The 22,040-nt window shown below is 30.7% G+C and overlaps 1 protein-coding gene and 1 long non-coding RNA gene across 2 annotated transcripts; both read right to left on the reverse strand.

Annotated features, from left to right (window-relative positions):
* Nucleotides 1–8: 8 nt before the first annotated feature.
* Nucleotides 9–1,288, reverse strand: LOC134701069 (uncharacterized). Its single transcript, XR_010104029.1, has 3 exons — nucleotides 1,177–1,288; nucleotides 655–800; nucleotides 9–88 (listed from the first exon to the last, which is right to left on the reverse strand). It is a non-coding gene; the product is annotated as an uncharacterized LOC134701069 (long non-coding RNA).
* A 1,891-nt stretch (nucleotides 1,289–3,179) lies between these two features.
* On the reverse strand, nucleotides 3,180–16,319 carry LOC134701035 (uncharacterized). The gene is made up of 7 exons (XM_063562177.1): nucleotides 16,265–16,319; nucleotides 14,929–15,138; nucleotides 13,904–14,128; nucleotides 7,989–8,123; nucleotides 4,458–4,592; nucleotides 3,728–3,828; nucleotides 3,180–3,209 (listed from the first exon to the last, which is right to left on the reverse strand). The coding sequence occupies exons 1-7, from the start codon at nucleotides 16,317–16,319 to the stop codon at nucleotides 3,180–3,182; spliced, it is 891 nt and encodes a 296-aa protein (XP_063418247.1).
* Nucleotides 16,320–22,040: the final 5,721 nt, after the last annotated feature.

Genomic DNA, 22,040 nt, shown 5'->3' on the forward strand with positions numbered 1-22,040 from the left:
AACCTGTAATCGAGTCATCTTTCGAGTTTCTAATGAATTTCCAGTTTTGCACTTGATGTAATTTGAACTGAAAGTATCTGGAAATGTACTGTAAAACAGAAAATTTGTTTAAAGTTCTATCTGTTCGTTATACAGGCGAGATATATAAATTATCGAGATCAAAAAAATATTTATGTAACTGATGAAATCAATAATAAAAGAAAACAATAAAAGTTTAAATGGAAAGTTTGCTGATCCGAAGGTGATAATAATAGATTAAAAAAAAGATTCATCTTCTCAATTTTGTATCAACAGTTCAATAAAAAGTTAAATCACAAAAATACTGAACTTCGAAGAAAATTGAAAACGGAAAGTCCTTAATCAAATGACAAAAATCAAAAACAAAAATACATCAAATGAATGGACAACAAATGTGATATTCTTGACTTGGTACAGACATTTTCTTATGTAGAAAATGGTGGATTGAACCTTGGTTTTATAGTGCTAAACCTTGCACTTGTATGACAGTCGCATCAAATTCCATTATATTGACAACGATGCGTGAATAACGCATTTATATAACAAAATCGATCACTGAAAATATATAGTCACACTACTTATTAGATTAAAATCACTTCTATTGGCTACGAATGCCACACTGTGAATATAACTTACTTGCATGCAATACAATTATACATGTCACAAAACGAAATATTGTATCTATTACGTCCTTCGAAACCAATATTGGGACCTTTAATTGTTACAGTTGTGTTCCCGGATAAAAAACTTTTCGTCGGTGAGAAATCTAATATCGTAGGGTTCTGAAAAAACAAATTTTACAACAAAATACACCATTTGTGAGAAATATTAAATCTGATCGATTCTATGAACTATTGTAGCATTTCATACTTTTGTTATCAAATCTATATAACGATTATAATGATGAAAGAACATAAGTTTAATAATGATAGTTATCCATTTTGTTATAATGTTTTCAAATATGGTTGAATAAAAGCATTAATCGGTATCGTCATGTTTTGCAAATTTGCTGTATCTTACGTACATGTATAACATCTCACATTCTTTAAACTGTTTTTATTAAACCATTAGAAATGATGACTTGTTACATAAGATGAGAAAATAACATTTAATGAAGGTAACAGTAAACTATGCATATACATATATACGTTAAAATACCTTATAGCTGAAATAAGAGTTATCTGAATCGTTGAATGTTTTTGCATTTACTGAAACAAATATTCCATTTGTCTGGTTAGTGTTGATTTTTCCAGTTACACAAGTCAAACTGCTCAAAAAGATGTAACAAAAGAATAAACATAACAATGCCATTAATTTCATTATTGATAAAATAAGCATGCATTAATGACATTCTTTTATCTTTTTTATCAAGATAATGAACTAGCAAGTATAAACCAATGAATCACAAATGTACACATATGCATATGATATACTGCTGTGGTACTTGTTATGATGTGTTGATGCTGTTTTCAACAAAATCCTCTTGACGTTTTATTTCAATTTTACGCCGTCTAACGCTCTGAGGAACAGTTCTTAAAAATGTATACATGCTGATCCTGTCTTGTGGTTGATATACAAATAAACAACAACATTGGAACTAACTGTTTAAATAAGTACGAAAGGGGTTGACTGATCAAACAGTTCTCAAAGATAATGGAAGCTAGTCCAAAGTCCAGTTTAGACATAGGCATATCAATTTTTTCAAAGACATATATATATAAACATACATTAATAGGATTTAGTGTTTCGAATTAATAACCAGTCTGATAAAGCATTTACCGTTTTAATACCACAATATGCGTACTAACAGTGTAAGACCAAATACATTAATTTTACTACATCATTAGTTAGGTATAAAATACACATTCAAAATAAAGTCAGCAAGAGTGCCGACAAAGACAATATTCAAAGCTTAATTGAAACCGGTAAGAATTAGTTTATTTAAAGGACAAATAAGTTTTTATGGATCGTATCAATATTTCAGAATTTTATAAACAACATCACGGTGAAATTTATGCAAATGATGTGCATATCAACTATAACAAGGTATATTTCAGCATATTTTAACCTTACTTGAAATATGGTTTTCCGACTGTTACGTTACGACATCTTACTCCACTGATATCGATAGAAATACTATCATTTACACTTCCTATGTATTTTCCCCTTATTGTCAAAATGGTACCACCACCAAGAGGTCCACTCAACGGATTTACCTGTATGTAGAAGATGCTACATATAGACACAAAAGATTCGAAAACGTTTATTAATTACAGTTTTTTTTATACAACGGGATATCAAAATAGATAGTACGGTCTAATTTGATAATTTGTTGATCAAACAGGGATTACTGTATGACATCCATAATTTTTTTTTTATCATGTTCTGTATTCAACGCAGGTTCTTAAAAAAATGAAATTATTTATGTTGTTATAGTGTTATCTTTTTTATTTTTGTGTTAAAACGGCTGTTTTTTTTATTGAAAGTACCTGAAATTTCGAGTAAACGGTGAAATGAACTTATGATCACTGCTCGAATAGCTCTGTTGTTAATTGGGTTAATAGCATTCGCATTCTCCACAATACACCAGATTCCTCAAAATAATTTAGAATCCCTTTTGAACTTTTAATATAAGGTTTGAAAACCTAGAAACAAAATACAGCATTTTTTGGGCAAATAACAGTATTCACTTATTTATTTATGTCTACATGTATGAAATAATTCAACAAATTCGTTTAGACAAATGTATAAGCTATTATAACTAGGCCCTTTGTAGGAACATATTATAAGAATATTCATCTGTTTTGACGTTAAACTTTCTTGAAATAAATAATAAGTGAGATTGGACTTTTGCATTCAATAAGTTTCCTGAAGTAGTAGAGAGTAAATATTTTGATAAGTTATAATGGCTTGTGATACGTATTATATTATAAAAAAAACGGGGAAAGATAACTGATTCTTCTGGGAGGGATTTAAAAGTTTAGTCAAAACAATAAATTTTAGATGTTCACTGATATCGAGAGAGGCAAGTTTAAATCCATTATACTATCAATTCGGTTATCCGGAACTGTCTGCTAATATGTTTAATGATAAATCAATATCTGACTTGTAAATATACGATAAAAAACAATATACTTGATAAATTTCTGGTGTACAATTTGTCATCTTTGAGTCGGTAAAACATTGTTCATCTAAAATACAAAAAAATGCTTATTATTTTCATTAATTTGAATAATGTGTCTTCCAAAACCACTAGAAAAAGTTGGAAATAGTATAATAAATGATTCATGCTTTTAAAAAAGCTTCAGATATTTTAAATCAAAAATACTATCTGAGAACAATGCACGAAATTTGAACACAATATGCAGTAACGAAGATTTTGCAGAACATTTTCTCTACTTCCAGTAATTTTTGGAAAGAAAGCCAGAGTATCATAATAACTATTGATCACCCTCGGCATGAAAACTGGCAGTGCTTTAAAATTCTAATTCGAGTCATACACAACTCGTCCTTGAGACAAGTTAAAATATCTGCAAGACCATAGTAATATAGACAAGATGTGTAAATACGGAACTCTTGTTATTTTTATTATTGATGACATTTAATTAACTATAAAACAATAAGCAAAGCAGTAACATAGTACATAAAGATAAGTAAATTATACTTAGTTGTATACGATAGAGTACTTAATTGACAACATTGGGCTTACAAGTATGTTATTTTTGTTTTTAACGCCTCCAACTATATCTGGTGGATTTTCTTTCATTGCTAATGCAAAATATTTCTTGTCAGCTATGAATGATAAACATTCTGGAATGCAGTCTTCAATTAAATTTTACCAATTTTGTTTTGCGCCAATTTCGAATTTTAACAGTTGATGCATCGCCATCAATACTGAAGAACAAACTGATTGGAGATCCAAAATATATTACAAACGTTAAAAAGCTGATGAAACCTGTGTATATAAAATAAGAAAAAGTGGTATGAATGCCAATGAGACAACTATCCACCAAAATTGAAAAAAAATTATATTGAAAAAAGGGAACAGGGGCTTTATTGTACAATCCCATAACAGCTGGATAAGACACATATTGCGGTATATAGTCCTAATATCAATAAGGCAAGAACTAGGGGACAAAGGAGAGATTATATTATAAAGCTAATTTGGGGTCTATAATTGTTTTTCTTGGATGAAGAGTGTCACATTGGCACTCCTACCACATCTTCTTATATCTATATAACATTGTAAAACTAATGCCGGTTATTGAGTTATGGTATGGAAACAAGTAAACAAGGTCCCAACATAGATACAAATCTGTTCATTATACCTAATATTTTCATTATTTTACATTGTATATAATAACGAAGAGGCAAGCAAGCATTACACACCAAATTACATCCAAAATTGTATGTTTGAAAGGAGATGATTTTTTTTATACCTAGTTCACATGTTTCACCAAACCTTCCATTGATGCATCCATAAGTACATTGTCCAGTCTCAAGATCACATGGTCCACTACAGTTCAATGGACATCTACTTTGACAAAGATTGCCATAATATGAAGGCGGACATTCTAAAAAAACAAAGGCAATACACGTGAAGATTTTATTTCGCAATTCCTTCAATGATTGTCTAATTTCATTTTTGATTCTGTAACTAAACTAAGATTGTTGTTTTTTTTATTAACGTCTGAAACTTGTTTCGAATAATATGTTCTAGGTAAACGTTTAAATGAGTAAAAATACAACATATATATGTACGAAGATTTGTCATTAAATTTCGAAAAAAAACACCGTTTTAATAGTTATTACAATATCAACCATTGAAAACTACTATACAGTACCTTTTAAATTCTTGATTAATTATAATGTATGTATGCCTTTGAAGTGTGAAAACTAAATTACAAATTACCTGCCTTTAACATTTTAATGAATACATGACGATGGCATTAATCCCTTTCGTAGTTTCAGGCGCGTTCTAAAGATCAACCCATAACGGTTTTCTTTAAGTGAATAGAATTTCTGCGATTTGTTAATTCCTTTACTTTAAAAAGGTTTACCCTATAGTTTAATATAAGAAATGAGGAGAAACAGTTCGAAAATCCCCAAAACAGTGATTATTTTATGCTTTCACTACCAATAAGGCAGATCATAAAGGTATAGTTCTATTACAATGCAGTTTTCTTCTATTTACTTAAAATAATTGTAATTATACCATTTTTTTTCGGGCAACACCCATTGTTTCCCCCCTTTAACCAGAGTATCACTTTATATATAAAGAAATACTTAGTAGAATAAAGTTTTCACTATTCAGCCCCATTCATTCAACTGGACGTCAGGTGCTACCCTGATATATCCTGTCTTTTTTTGTAGTTTACTTATTTTGTCGGGTTCTTAATGTCGGATTGCGTTTGATGTCTTTAGAGGAATAGTTTTATATGTTTACTTGATTCAATTCATGTGTGCTGGTTGAGTTTGGACGCCAGTCTTTTCTTTTTCAATTGATAATACGGATAACAAAATGAAACTCAGAAAAAAAATTCCAAATACCAAACTCGTTCAAATGGTATTTTGACGTCGCAATCTTCAACATCGCTTATCTAAATATACTACAATTGCTAATATCTTAATACAAAAAATCGTTGTTACAATTCCATTGATAAGTGTCATGCCAAAACAATGACGTGCATATCCAGACTTTTCCATTAGCAATACAGCGAGGTCCACGTTTAAGGGTCGCAGATTCTTCCTTAGAGTTGTTAAAGTTTGAAACTGATAAACATTCAGTACGTAAGTAAAATTGAACAACTTTATATAGACGCTCACAAGAATACCTTTATTATTTAAGCAAACCCATTAAATTTAAAAGTACCATAATCAACAACTTAAGAAGCATATTCGTCCTAGTATAACTTAAACCTTTAAAAGTTTTAAATAAGCAACCCGGGGAATTTCATTAAAAATTTGTACGATTACAGAAAATAATTGAATTATACTGGATTAACAAATCATCCGCTCGGTCTTAATGTTAATATCATGGTGATTGGTAATATATCAAGAACCGATTCTGATAACATGCTTTTGATATGGTTTCTAAATTGTTCGTTAAAACCGTTCTCATAGGCGTAGAATAAATCGCAATCAGGGAAAATTTCGTACCAATAATACATATATTTTGGACAAAATTAGTATTTTAAAAACAACGGCAGACATGATCTGCTAGCTATGCTCTTTTCTTTACCTGTCCATAAATTACATCACATTTTAGCGGATTGCGACACAATTACATCAAATCATAATTGAAAATTGTTTTTCTAAACGTTTCTCCAAAATTGATCGCCCTGAAGATCATTCACAATCTTCTTGTAAAAATCAAATATGTCTATACAGGTAACTGATTTTGTAAATATTGCCGGTATTTTTAATGGCCATTTTTACAGAAGGCTATTTTGATAATACGGAGCTCCCCTTATTTGTTATGTTTACAAAAAATCTACCCGGGAATATGTGTCTAATTATAGCGAAGTGTGTAAAGATGTTAATATGATTGAAAATACATTTACGTTAAGAGGCTGCAGTAATTCTAAATATATTTATCGCCCAAGTTACCGTGTTATAACAAGAGATTTTAACATCGTCCATAACCGAGAGTTGAAATAATTCCTCAGTAAAGGATTTTAATATAGTCCCCGTCAACCATAAATTGGAATGAGTGTCGTAACATTATCTACGACTCACTCCATACCTACAGCACGAAATAAAAACAAACAGAAAAAACTAACCACAAAATCCATCGATTTTTTTTTAATTCAGTAGAGAACATAGTTGATATTCGAGTTAAACATTTCAAAAACCACTTTACTACTATCTACAGCCACAATAACATTAAGGTTCTGCAAATGAAAATAAAGAATTCACCAGCATGCAAAATTACTTTATTTTCGGCAAATGATATCTATAACGAGCATGGACTTTTAGATACCTCTTTCAAGCAGAACCGGATAACATGAATGTTATAACTATCTACTTGCTTCCGACAAAGTAGAATATCTGCAAGACCATAGTAATATAGACAAGATGTGTAAATACGGAACTCTTGTTATTTTTATTATTGATGACATTTAATTAACTATAAAACAATAAGCAAAGCAGTAACATAGTACATAACGATAAGTAAATTATACTTAGTTGTATACGATAGAGTACTTAATTTACAACATTGGGCTTACAAGTATATTCTTTTGTTTAACGCCTCCAACTATATATGGTGGATTTTCTTTCATTGCTAATGCAAAATATTTCTTGTCAGCAATGAATTATAAACATTCTGAAATGCAGTCTTCAATTTAATTTTACCAATTTTGTTTTGCGACAAATTCACATTTTAACAGTTGATGCATCGCCATCAATACTCAAGGACAAACTGATTGGAGATCCAAAATATATTACAAACGTTAAAAAGCGGATGAAACCTGTGTATATAAAATTAGAAAAGGTGGTATGAATGCCAATGAGACAAATATCCACCAAAATTGAAAAGAAATGTATATTGGAAAAAAGAGAAAAGGGGCTTTATTGTACAATCCCATAACAGCTGGATAAGACACAAAATGCGTTGTATAGCCCTAATATTAATAATGCAAGAACTAGGGGTCAAAGGAGAGATTATATTATAAAGCTAATTTGGGTCTATAATTGTTTTTCTTTTACAAATTGTGACTTGGATGAAGAGTGTCACATTGGCACTCCTACCACATATTCCTACATATATATAACATTGTAAAACTAATGCCGGTTATTGAGTAATGATATGGAAACAAGTAAACAAGGTCCCAACATAGATACAAATCTGTTCATTATACCTAATATTTTCATTATTTTACATTGTATTTAATAACGAAGAGGCAAGCAAAACAAAACAAAATTACATCCAAAATTGTATGTTTGAAAGGAGATGATTTTTTTCATACCTAGTTCACATGTTTCACCAAACCTTCCATTGATGCATCCATAAGTACATTGTCCAGTCTCAAGATCACATGGTCCACTACAGTTCACCGGACATCTATTTTGACAAAGATTGCCATAATATGAAGGCGGACATTCTAAAAAACAAAGGCAATACACGTGAAGAATTTATTTCGCAATTGCTTCAATGATTGTCTTATTTCATTTTTGATTCTGTAACTAAACTAAGATTGTTTTTTTTTATTTAACTTCTAAAACTTGTTTCGAATAATATGTTCTAGGTAAACGTTCAAATAAGTAAACATACAACATATATATGTACGAAGATTTGTCATTAAATTCCGAAAAAAAAACACCGTTTGAATAGTTATTACAATATCAACCATTGAAAACTACTATACAGTACCTTTTTAATTCTTGATTAATTATAATGTGTGTATGCCTTTGAAGTGTGAAAACTAAATTACCTGCCTTTAACAGTTTACTGAATACATGACGATGGCATTAATCCCTTTCGTAAGTTTCAGGCGCGTTCTAAAGATCAAAACATAACGGTTCCCTTTCAGTGAATAAAATTATTGCGATTTGTTTATTTACTATAAAAAAGTTTACCCTATAGTTTAATGTAAGAAATGAGGAGAAACAGTTCGAAAATCCCCAAAACAGTGATTATTTTATGCTTTCACTACCAATAAGGCAGATCAGAAAGGTATAGTTCTATTACAAGGCAGTTTTCTTCTATTAACTTAAAATAATTGTAATTATACCATTTTTTTTTCGGGCAACACCCATTGTTTCCCCCCTTTTACAAGTGTATCACTTTTATATAAAGAAATACTTAGTTTTCATTATTCAGCCCCATTCATTCACCCGGGCGTCAGGTGCTACTCTGATATATCCTGTCCTTTTTTGTAGTTTACGTATTTTGTCGGGTTCTTAATGTCGGATTGCGTTTAATGTCTTTAGAGGAACAGTTTTATATATTTACTTGATTCAATTCATGTGTGCTGGTTGAGTTTAGACGCCAGTTTTTTTCTTTTTCAATTGATAATACGAATAACAAAATGAAACGCAGGAAAAAAATTCCAAATACCAAACTCGTTCAAATGGTATTTTGACGTCGCAATCTTCAACATTGCTTATCTAAATATACTACAATTGCTAATATCTTAATACAAAAAATCGTTGTTACAATTCCATTGATAAGTGTCATGCCAAAACAATGACGTGCATATCCAGGCTTTTCCATTAGCAATACAGCGAGGTCCACGTTTAAGGGTCGTATATTCTCCCTTAAAGTTGTTAAATTTTGAAACTGATAAACATTCAGCAGTCAGGGGCGTTACTTAAACAAGTTATTTTTTTTAATTACTTATGTAAATAATTTTTTATTTTAAATACAATAAAATTACTTAATAGAGTTATTTTAATTTTCAATAGAAACATAGACTAAATGTAGTTTTCATGATTTTAAACTAAATTTTATATCATAAAATAAAGAATTTATCAAATTTGAGAGAAGTATAGAGATGAAGGGTTACTTTGAAAATAATAACAAAAATATTACTTGAATAAGTTATTTTAAACATTTTTGAAAAAAATAGCAATTACACTTATCTAAGGCACATATGTAATTGATTTAGGTTACAAATTATAAATAACTTCAGGTCTTAATTAATTCACAAGTATCTATCTATTTATATCAGTCTACCTTCAAGATTTTAGAGGAAAATGATAATTTAATAGTCCCATGAGACCAATCTTTGACCCAGAAGCGTCGGTATGAAAGATAAGTGCGTCGGAAAGTTAATTAGTGTTTCTGAAGAATTAGTTTTTATATATCAAGGGAAAAATAACCAGATAACTATGAAAATTATTTAAAGCTAGTAAAATCTGTATTCTGTAAGTAAAACTAAACAAACTTTATATAGACGCTCACAAGAATACCTTTATTATTTAAGCAAACCCAATAAAGGAGTAGGTTCAGTAAGACCCATTTTTGGCCCCAAAATATAGCAGTTTTAGAAAATTGTGAATATGTAATCGTTAAGATATTTATTGAAAAGTCGAATGCTTCTGCTACATATAAATATGGGCTGTTTTTGACAATACAATGCACATATATCGAGTACTAGCATCATTAAGTCGTGCTCAGTTACTGAAATCTTCACAATTTGATCATTTTAGTTAAATTTTAGACGGTTTCCGTCTGAAATGAAAGTGGCCGAATTCGTGTTCATCCATAATATTGAAATGTAAGTTGTATTTTATGATAATACATAATATATATAAAGGTTGAGGATGAACACGGATGCGGCCACATTCATTTTTGACAAAAAACATCTGAAAAGTGACTATTTTTGGCATATTTGATAGATTTTTCATATTTAAGCTTGAATCGGAGCGTTTTTGATGACGTAATCAGTTAAAATCTTTCCCATAAACTAGTTGAATCAATTGAAATAGACACTTAAGTGTTTAAAAAGCGTCTACAATTTTTCGTTAGATGAACTTGAAAATTGAGGCCGAAATCAGGCCTTACCGGACCTACTCCTTTAAAAGTACCAATAATTTAAAAGTACATATAACGTACCAATCAAACGTAAGAAGCATATTTGTCCTAGTATAACTTAAACCTTTAGAAGTTTTATATAAGCAACCCGGGGAATGTCATTAGAAATTTGTACGATTACAGAAAATAATTGAATTATACTGGATTAACAAATCATCCGCTCGGTCTCAATGTCAATATCATGGGGATATGTTAAATATCAAGAACCGATTCTGTTAACATGCTTTTGATATGGTTTCTAAATTGTTCGTTAAAACCGTTCTCGTGGGCGTAGAATAGATCGCAATCAGGGAAAATTTCGTACCAATAATACATACATTTTGGACAAAATTAGTATTTTAAAAGCAACGGCAGACATGATCTACTAGCTATGCTCTTCTCTTTACCTTCTTTACCTGTCCATAAATTACATCACATTTTAGCGGATTGAGACACAATTACATTAAATTATAATTGAAAATTGTTTTCTAAACGTTTCTCCAAAATTGATCGCCCTGAAGATCATTAAAAATCTTCTTGTAAAAATCAAATATGTCTATACAGGTTACTGATTTTATAGATATTGCTGGTATTTATAATGGCTATTTGTACAGAAGGCTATTTTGATAATACTGAGCTGCTAATATGATTGAAAATACACTTACGTTAAGAGGCTGCAGTAATTCTAAATATATTTATCGCCCAAGTTACCGTGTTATAACAAGAGATTTTAACATCGTCCATAACCGAGAGTTGAAATAATTCCTCAGTAAAGGATTTTGATATAGTCCCCGTCAACCATAAATTGGAATGAGTGTCGTAACATTATCTACGACTCACTCCATACTTACTGCACGAAAAAAAAAAAAAAACAATCCATCGATTTTTTTTTAATTCAGTAGAGAACATAGTTTATATTCGAATTAAACATTTCAAAAACCACTTTACTACTTTCTACAGTCACAATAGCATTAAGGTTCTGTAAATAAAAATCACGAATTCACCAGCATGCGAAATTACTTTATTTTCGGCAAATGATAACTATAACGAGCATGAACTTGTAGCTACCTCTTTCAAGCAGAACCGGATAACACGAATAATATAACTATCTACTTGCTTCCAAGGCTGCACAAAACACCTTACAAATATACATGTATTTCGTCTTCAAGCCATTGTTTTACAAAATATACTACAAAAAAATCTTAATTTGATAAACATTGAAACAATCGAAAAATAACGTTATCACACGAACAGAAAAGTTGTTACTTCTGAGATTGTGATACTCTCGGCGATGAAAGGCCCACCTACAATAAAATTCGCGCATGCAGACTTTGGAACTTATACAGCGAGCATTTGTCAAAAAAACAACCAGTATCTTAAAGAATCTAAAAGAATTCGAAAATCAATCTGACAAGAAAAACAGAAATAAGTGGACTTATAAATAAACAAACTACAAAATCAGAATCATACATAGAAAACTTCAGATTGATCATCAAGAACAGTTTTTGTTGGTTTTATATTCTCCGCTTGTAAAAAAAGATATTCACTGACTATGATTCCAACTCAATAAGACGGACTTGACCCTAGATGAATTTTGCTATTCTCTTTGAGACCCTTTTGGTCACATATTTTATCATATTTTGTATATCCTTGTCTTTTATATAATATGGTTTTGATTATTTCGGATGAATAACATAAAAGGGCAGCGTTTCAGACACACAAAAAATATAGAGTTATAATTAGTATTTTCCATTTTTGATTAATATTTAAATAAGAAAGACGTTTCGCATGCACCATACTCTACTCCCCTTGCATCATACACAATACGTTACGAGACTTTGCATCATTTTATCATGCACGTTTTATTATGAAGTGTATATTGAAAATATGTATTCATCACTTTTTTTTGGCAGCTACACTTCATATTTAATATCTAATGCCTTTAATTCTTTCATAGAATCTGTTAGTTGAAACGAAGGTTAATGCAGTTTGTTTTGCGGTAGTTTATTATTTCATAGAAAACATTTAATAAATTATATAGCATATGACCTTTTTAATTCTTTTTCTTAATCTTCATGTCACGGTAAACATTTTGTTCTTAATTTGAAAACTAGAAGTTTTCTTTGAAATGATTCAAGAGATCGTGAATAGTAAAATATTATATCTTATTGAAAAATAGAGTACTACAGTTATGTATGATACCATTACAATATTGTCCGGTTAGTCGTCCTTTGCAACCTCCTTTACAAACTAAAGTGTCTTTATCGCAAACATCGTTTAAACAATTTTCATCTTTACATCCCCAAATGCAGGAACCATTTCCTGGATAGCAATGTTGATGAATACAACTTTCAGGACACAACCTCGTGCAATTACTACCCCAAAACGTTTCCTGACAACCTTAAAACAAAAAATACAAATATACATGGAAATATTGAATACATTGACGACACAAAGTCTTATGCATTTCATACAAGATATCTTCACCTTTTTAACACGTATAACATTATTAAATTTAGTTGAGTTCTATACATAGTCAAAAATTAATTATAATCAATTCACACATTATTTCAATGTTGTGCGTTTATACTATTTTATTTGTTCCGAGTTATACCATCTCTGTACCAATGCTGCCACAGTACAAAAATTGGCATTAAATATACTATTGCGAAGCTCAAGCAGACGAAACGCGCGTCTGGCGTATTAAATCATAATCCTGGTACATTTGACAACTACTTACTGTATTAAAACAAATATGCATTATGACTAGATCTTCAAATACTTTTTTCGTAGGTACAAACACTGATTTTCTTATCAATTAATAAGAATATGACTACGTATAAATGATTACAACTATAAACACTTACGTTTGTACATTCGCAAATATACTTGAAGCATGTGTTTAATGGCTGTTAAACGGTATTAAAACTAAAACATGGATATATCGTGGAAGTGTGCTGATGGATATTGTAGGCTTCAATACATATAGATTCATACAATGCAACAAATGTGTTACGATAGTTCCTGACTCGAGACAGTTAAATTTTACTATTTAAATAATTGAAATTTAACTGTTTGTAGTAGAGAAATATCGTAATACACGAGTATTAGGGTCGGAATCTGTTTCCCTAATGATTTCTATTCTTCTTTTTTCAAAGATTTTCAGAAAGATGTGTTGTTTATATGCGACATCATTAGGAATGGTCGCCTTTTTAATGACTTCACAATAGGAAAAAACTATCAAATGTCAGTAATTTTAATGATCGTCGCCTCTCAGAAACATGACAATTTGAATAACTAAAACAATCTTAAATGGTTCAAGACCATTAGTAATTTTTCATATAATTCTACCATGTATAAACCAACCTTCAATTGCAACGTAGCACAATTCAACTGTAGGCCCCCAGTTTCCATATGTTCCATCTCCTTTAGTGTCATAATAAATAACATATTGTCCAAGTTGAAAACAAGGTATAGTCTGAGTGATGTTTGGAAGACCTGGATCAGGATCTTCATAACAAAGATAACCATCAGGTGGAATAGTTGAAGTGTTGGTAACGTATATTTTGAATCCATCCATCCGGTAAGCAACTGAAATTATTTCAAAATACAAAGATATGTTATTAGTAGAACAATGTTTTTTGTATGACAATAAGCACGTCCACCAAAGAAAATTCATATTGGTCGCCTGTTATGAAGGCAAAATCTGAGATTTAACTTTCTTAGAATTGCAAACACAATTTTAATTTCAAAAATTAAGTTCAAAAACCTCTGATCGACTGAATCAAATAGACATAGACTACCATACCGATTCAAAATAAAATTCAAATTCAAAATCGTATGCATGATATGTCTGTTGTGTATATGTAATATCAGATTAAAAATTAACGTTTACGATTTAGAATATAAAGGACGTGTAGGTCAACGCATCGAATATTTCACCCGACTTCACTCGGCGATAATGGTTATTCATAGTGCTGTTATATATTCAAGGTATCAATTCTTTAAGGAAAAACAAAAGTATTTCGCATTTGGTTGACATTGATTACATGCAATATGTAAAATGTGATTTTTCTATCAACACACTATTGATCGAAAAGGCTGGAACAACAAACTTAAGATATTCAACACATATACCTGACACATGGAAATCATATATGTCAATGTAGCTGAACACGTCATATATGTGTCATACTGTCTGGTTCGCCTGTCAATTTTAGGACAATTAAAAAGAACTATTTGTTTGTCTATTGCAGTACTGATTCTGATTTTTCAATATCGTTTTTAAGGTATAATTCATAATGGTTATCAAATACAAATGATACATTTGCAAGACGTTAGTTGTTCAATTACGAAATTATGTCATTTAATGATTTTTTCTTCTTACTTACAATGTTCTCTGTAGTATATTTTTATATCTGTAATGTATGCATATCCAAAAGAAAATGTGAACATCCACCAAGCTTCCGTTTTACCATTAAGTGTGTGTGTACATTTATGAGGACTCCATTTGTTTGATTCAGGTGGCTCTATCGCATGTTGTGGTTTACCCCAGTAATACACTGAACTTGATGTAGCATTTCCCAATGGGGTGATGTTCACTGTTAAAATTGAATCATGACAACCTCTACGTATCAAACATAATAGTTCATTCCATGAAAAGTTGTTTTTATTGCTGTTAACGATATATTGACACATTTGCATGAGATTTGAAATTAAATGTTCCTTAGAATAAGCTTTCAAAAAAGATTGTCGTAGGGAAGTAATCTTTCCAAATTATATGAACACAATTTCTAAAATTCACTTTATTCGTGAATCTTCTGTTTATATACTGTCGTAGTCGTTTTCATGCGTTTATACAGTTGTCTCATCGCAGTTACTCGTTGATTCAGAATTCCAGTAAGATTATTACAACAAAATTTGGAGACAAAGCTTCTCATTCTCTAATTCACGAAAAGAACAATGGATCGGTAGGAATTTTTTTTTTAAATTCCGGTACATTTTATCTCAAAGCGTCCGTTACTTCTTATGATATTCTAAAAATGCCACCGGATGAATCGGTGGGGAAAACATTTTGGTAAATATCTTAGAAATACATAAAAAAACACGTTTAAGAACTTTTTCTAACATTACGTGCTTCTTTCGCTTTATGAATAAACCCATGCTCTTAATCCAATAAAATGTGTTTGCACATGCGTCTATTGACTATTGCAGAATAATGAATTTTATCAAATTGTCATGTATTTAATGTATTTCATTAACTTAAAACACTTCCAAACTCTTAAATGATGTACATGTTGTTACTAATTCATTTATTATGACTGTAATGGGTTGCAATTCGAAATTGACATATTTGACCTAGATAGGACAACCGTTCATGTTGGCTGTGCAAACCCAATACCTCTGAAAAATCACATGAAATAACCTTAATTGTCCTAATCAGAACTGAATAAATTGATGCAAACTATACTTTACTGTAGTTTCAACATAAGTAGGCATTATATTCGTGTTATTTTAGCTCCCATTATCGCTCGGGCAAAATTAATCACGAATATAATGCCTACCCATGTTAAAACTACAATAAAGTATAGCTTGCATCAATTATTTCTTTAGTTAAACGACAAAAAGAAGCATGCTATTCTTGTGCAGATTAAAAAAGTAATTGCATTATTTGTATCATAAAAAGGTAATTATCAAAAATAAAATTATAAATTTTGCAAGACTTACTCTGTGCTGTGACTTTTAACGCTACAGTTGTGTAGATAAGTAATACTGGCAACATATTACCAGATGTTTCTTTCAATATTTGACCATTTCTGCATCAAAATATCAATAATAAAAAAAAGTTATAAATAAACATGTCGTCTATAACGATTGTAGGATAGAAACGTACAATGAAGTTGAGTATATTACATGAAATGTAGTTAAAATAAACAAAAAAGAAATAAGATCAAGACTAAATGACTACTATATACTTCATTCACAATTACATAATGCTAAAGCCCAAAGTCGGGTTATATCGTCAGGTCACATGTTTACTGTAACATGTCAAAATGTAAACCGTAACATATCAAAATGTTAACCGTAACATATCAAAATGTTAACCGTACCATATCAAAATGTTAACCGTAACATATCAAAATGTTTACCGTAACATGTCAAAATGTTAACCGTAACATATCAAAATGTTTACCGTAACATATCAAAATATTTTACCGTAACATTTAAGGAATGACTATAATATTTTTTCTGTCTATGAAGAAATAACATAAAAAATTTGGTGCACACTGAATAACGCGCGGGTTATTTCACAGTGTGCACCACATTTTTTATGTTATTTCGAATAGACAGAAAAAATATTACAGTCATTTCTTATAATTTAATTCTTAATTACACCTTCTGTAAGAATCATGGATTTTGATTGGTTGGTAGCTAGTGTATTTTTCACCAATTTACTGTTATCAAATGATATCGTTCATTTTTAAACGCCGCCGGGGTATTTGCCAAAAGGATATGCCTTTTTTACACTCTCTGCCGTGGTATTTGCCAAAAAATACTCTATCCGACTAGACGCTTGTAACGTCACGATCATCAATACGTTTTTGAACATTAACATTCGGTGTAATTAACGTCTTGAGAATGAATTTCCCTCGCCTTGCGGCTCGCGAAATTTAACATTCTTTCGACTGGTATTTTTCGCAAATACCCCTCCTTAACATGATATATCTGTTTAAAATTCCATTTTTAAACCGTAGAAAACCATGAAAAAACGTTGATGACGTCACGGTCACATAGCTAAATTATGTCTATGGGCTCATAACAAAATAACGTTAGCCAATTAGAAGACGTGTTACATCCAAAATTAAATTATGTCAAAATGTTTACTGTACAAACTCAAAATGTACACTGTAACATTTACATTAGCTAAATAAAGTTTGCTATACCCATAGAACATTCCACTTGGATTTTTCACTCACAGGATAATTGAACCTGTTCAGATAACAACAAGATACATATTGTTATGATATTGTAATTATTATATTTATTTATGTTGGCCTAATTTGTGTTGTATGGCCTGATAGTTGTTTACAGAATAATCTTAGAACTGTGCAGTTTAGAAATCACTGGAACAATTACAGAATGATTGGAACTTTCCAGAATGATCCTAATAAAAGATGCTTTATATAAACTTCTACATTTTACTAGAAACTTCCGTTGTAACTTTCTAGGATGTTCCATTATAGACTGTTCTAGAATCTTCCATGACAACTATATATATACAGACACTAAAGTTAAACTCACTCTAACACTTGGACTTAGACATTGATAGACATTAATATTCATAGCATTTGGATTGACACTTTTATTCTACAGACAACATCATACTGGATTGTGACCGTAGTAGTGAACGTAATATTCAGATTGGATTCCGAAAGATATCCGGATACAGATAAAGATAAAAGATTGGACTCATATTTTGACAGTTAAGTTAACAGTAATATTTGTGTAATACTTCTTGTAAACTTTTGTATAATAAATATTGTTAAATTTTACTATTGATTTGTGTCTTTTGTTGGCTACAATTTAAAGGAGATTTCTGGCCGTAACAATATTTATCAACTGGATAACTCTGATCCACCAGAAAACTGAACCGCCAGTTCACCAAACCGCGAGTTAACTCTGAACCGCCGGTAACCATGGTTATTGTATCTATATAAATAGGGTGCAAACATTAATCCACCATTTTGCCTCTGATAAATGTTCGTTTTGGATCGAAACCGGTCAGGCTATGAAACATCCCCAGGCGCTGTTAATTATATGTATTGGCATATATTATATTTTTTTTTATGCTTTACCCCCCCCCCCCCCCCCCCCCCCGTTTTCCCCTCTGATACACATAATTACTATGGCTTCTACTAACGAAAACTCCATTTGAAGTTAATGTGTTCAGAGACCTCTTATGTCTGTAAAAAAATTGATAGATATATAAATATTGGTTGACAAATACTAACCCATGTTCAGTTAAACACCATTACAACATTTACTAGTCATTATAACTCGACAGCAAACAACAATATGATCATCCATATGATTATGATTGATTGGTTGTTGTTTGCTTCACGAGAACACTTATATGAATATGCAATATCTTCATAATATATAAATACACATATATTTGATTGTATAGGAGCAACATAACTAAAGAGAATATAAATACTACTGTTATGAAAAGCATACCTTTTATCTGGAATAATATATAAACCATCCCAGTGCAAATATAAAGATAGAATAGGAATTAGTTTTACGTTTTCATGTAATCCAAATTAATATGTTTTCTCTGGAATAAAAACACTTAAATACATGTATGATATATCAAAACTATAACCAGGAAATAATTAATTTTGATTTGAATTGAATTACATTTTAAAACTGTAACTTTCAGTTAATATGAGTGAACAATTCAACATATATAATGTGTATATCATAAAAATTGGAAATATTTAATCGGATTTTATTTGTAAATCGTATTGATAAATTTGCATACAGTAAGAAAAAGAAAAAAAACCCCAAACATTTCAAATGTATAACAATATAACGTTACTTTACAATCTATACAGTTATACGGGACATTGAAGAATCAATAAATGGTTTCGATCATTTAATACATTTCATGATCTTATTTTACGCATTATTTTCTAAACGTTCATTTCCTGTTTGTCTAATTTAGTTTTCAGGATGATAGGTCAAACACTAAAATTTATCAAAATACATCTTTTAAGAGCAATACATTTATTTCAGTTATAATGACATTTGTGTTGATCCTGTATTCATAATTCTTTCATCTTGAGCAGTTTTTGTTTTTCTATGATTATTTAAGGAACCATTACCATAGCTGCATTTGGTCTTTCCGAAGGCTGGTTCCACAGTGCTCTTCATTTTCGTCTTTTTTATGTCTTTTATTTTTGTTTGATCCGAGCGTCATGTTAAACTGACACTGGCACTGGCGTTAGCTTGTATATTTACAAAAAAGAAGATGTGGTATAATGTCAATGCGACAGAAATTTACAGCGAAAGGTCAACGTACGCCCGTCAACAATGAGCAAAACCCATACGGCATAGTCGGCTATAAATGTCTGCGAAATGACAAATGTAAAACAATTCAAACAAGTAAAAATGGCCAAATTTATGTACAAAAATGAATGAAAAACAAATATTTAACACATCAACAAACGACAACAACTTGATTACAGGCTCCTCACTTGGGACAGGCACCTACACACAGAATGTGGCGGGGGTTGAACAAGTTATCGGAATCCCAACCACCCCCTAACCTGATACAGTGGTTTAACATTGCAACATAAGAACGAACTATAAAAATCAGTTGAAAACACATCAGATGGATACAAATAGAAATACTTCACAGATTTGACGTGTCCAGGTACTTGTGTATCCCAACAACAAAAAACACAGAGTACAGATCTGAGAGTACTCGCAGTTACTGACAGCTAGTTCAAAGCAACTAACAACTTATAAAAAAGCATGCATCTAAGACTTAAATATCATATTTGATGAGGTTTTATCCTAGGAAATAAGAAGAAAACTAAAGTGTTGAACAAAAGTCATCAATATCTCCAATAGTCAAAAGTAGTCAATTGATCATATCATTTATAAGGCTTTTACTTGTAAATCTTATAACGCTGATTTTGTTTTCTGTTCACAGTCCATTTTTATAATTCATTTCGATACACCCTACATAATACTAGAATTGTCTTTGGAGTATAACAATTCCATTAAGGACTGTCCTGGTACTTCGGTTATGCATGCATTTTTGAAGATACTATATATCCTATAACTTTTGCAACAAACAGTTTATGTCTTTTTATTTCTATTTTTAAGGTTTTAACCACACATTTAAAAAGAGACGGATGAAACAAAGGGCGATTTAATACTTATAAATTTAAGAGAAAAGGAAAAAATAATGACAAAAAAAGCAACTAAAAAAGCTAAAAACAACCAAGACTACAAAATGCTCCAAAGAACTAAACAACCAACCAAAATATACGGTGAATATTGGGTGCTCCGGAAACGTAGCAGAAATTTGCACCACAACTTGTTTCCATCATGTAGCATACAGTAAGTACAACTGTTGTGATAAGTCTCATTCGGGAATATCAATAGTTACAAAACGATGACGGGCTTGTAATAATGACAATATCCGTGGTGTTCTGTAACAGAGATATTCCATAATGGTCATCCAACTTGTGATAAAGTCCGTTAAACTTTCAAAATGACTTCAACGTTAATATCACTTGGAATTATAACATTCAACCCGTAATCCAGGGAAATCATGATAGAAATGCAAATCTCTTGAATATTGTATCAATTGGGATATAACTACTCCGTATGCAGGGTCTGCTTGAATTTTGTTACTTAGCTTGGGACATATATATATATATATATATATATATATATTTGAATTGTTCCCAATTGGACTGCTTAAACCATCCCTATTGTCGTAAAGTTGTTAGGTTTTCAACCAACCATTTTTTGATAGTTTCTGCTTAAAATCAAAGCATAAGTTATAACTTTATCGTTTGTTGTATCCTGAGTAAAAGTGGGTCAAAATCATTCATTCTTATGAAGTATTAACACATTTGTATTGGTATTTAATGCTTTGTGGTTATATTGCTATTGGACTGTTAGATTCTTATACATCCTTGGCTTTCAAAAATTCAGCTTTGAGCGTTCATGATGAGAATAATGTCAGAAAAGGGCTTCGGTCACATGAACGTTTTAAGTGTGTTTGTATTTTTCTTGTACATTCCCTATTGCCGATATTTTTACCGACTAACTTCAACGGTAAAGTATAAAAATAATATGTAAGGCCATTAAAATGGTTAAAAAGAATCATCAGTAAAAGTTTTTATTATTATAAGCAATCACGCATAAAAAGATCGTAATAGTTATTTCAGGACCGTAATTCTAAGAAGTAGCATATATGGATAAATTCAGTCATTGGTATTATTTTGTATAACTGGTCATCTTTGCTGTTTTCAGTTGCCAGCTAAATACATGTACATCTATTATAATAGTTCCATAGATATTAGCAAATCGGGTGTCAGTGTATATCAAGTGCGAATCCAGTTTGTTCATTTTCACTATCGTATGCGAGTATGTCTTTTGTAGAATAAAGGATGACGGGAAAAACTGAGTTTGTTGACTATTTGAAAATACGAATACTTTATTTGAATGTATGTTTTAACACAATTTAAGAATATAACTTACTAATGTATATATACTAACATGATTAAAGTACAAAAAAGTGCAATTAAAGCAGCTAAATCCATAATATTGTTAACTGGAGGAGATTCATTTTAACTATAGATGCGATGAATTATCACTGTGAGTGCAATCATTTCTGAGGGGAATTTTTGGAGGTGCGAAGAATTTTCATTATTGTTTGATATGATAATTCGACATGAAAATAGTCTCAAGATGACTT

This window comes from Mytilus trossulus, unplaced genomic scaffold, assembly GCF_036588685.1.
Source record: "Mytilus trossulus isolate FHL-02 unplaced genomic scaffold, PNRI_Mtr1.1.1.hap1 h1tg000211l__unscaffolded, whole genome shotgun sequence".
Classification (NCBI taxonomy): Eukaryota; Metazoa; Mollusca; class Bivalvia; order Mytilida; family Mytilidae; genus Mytilus; species Mytilus trossulus.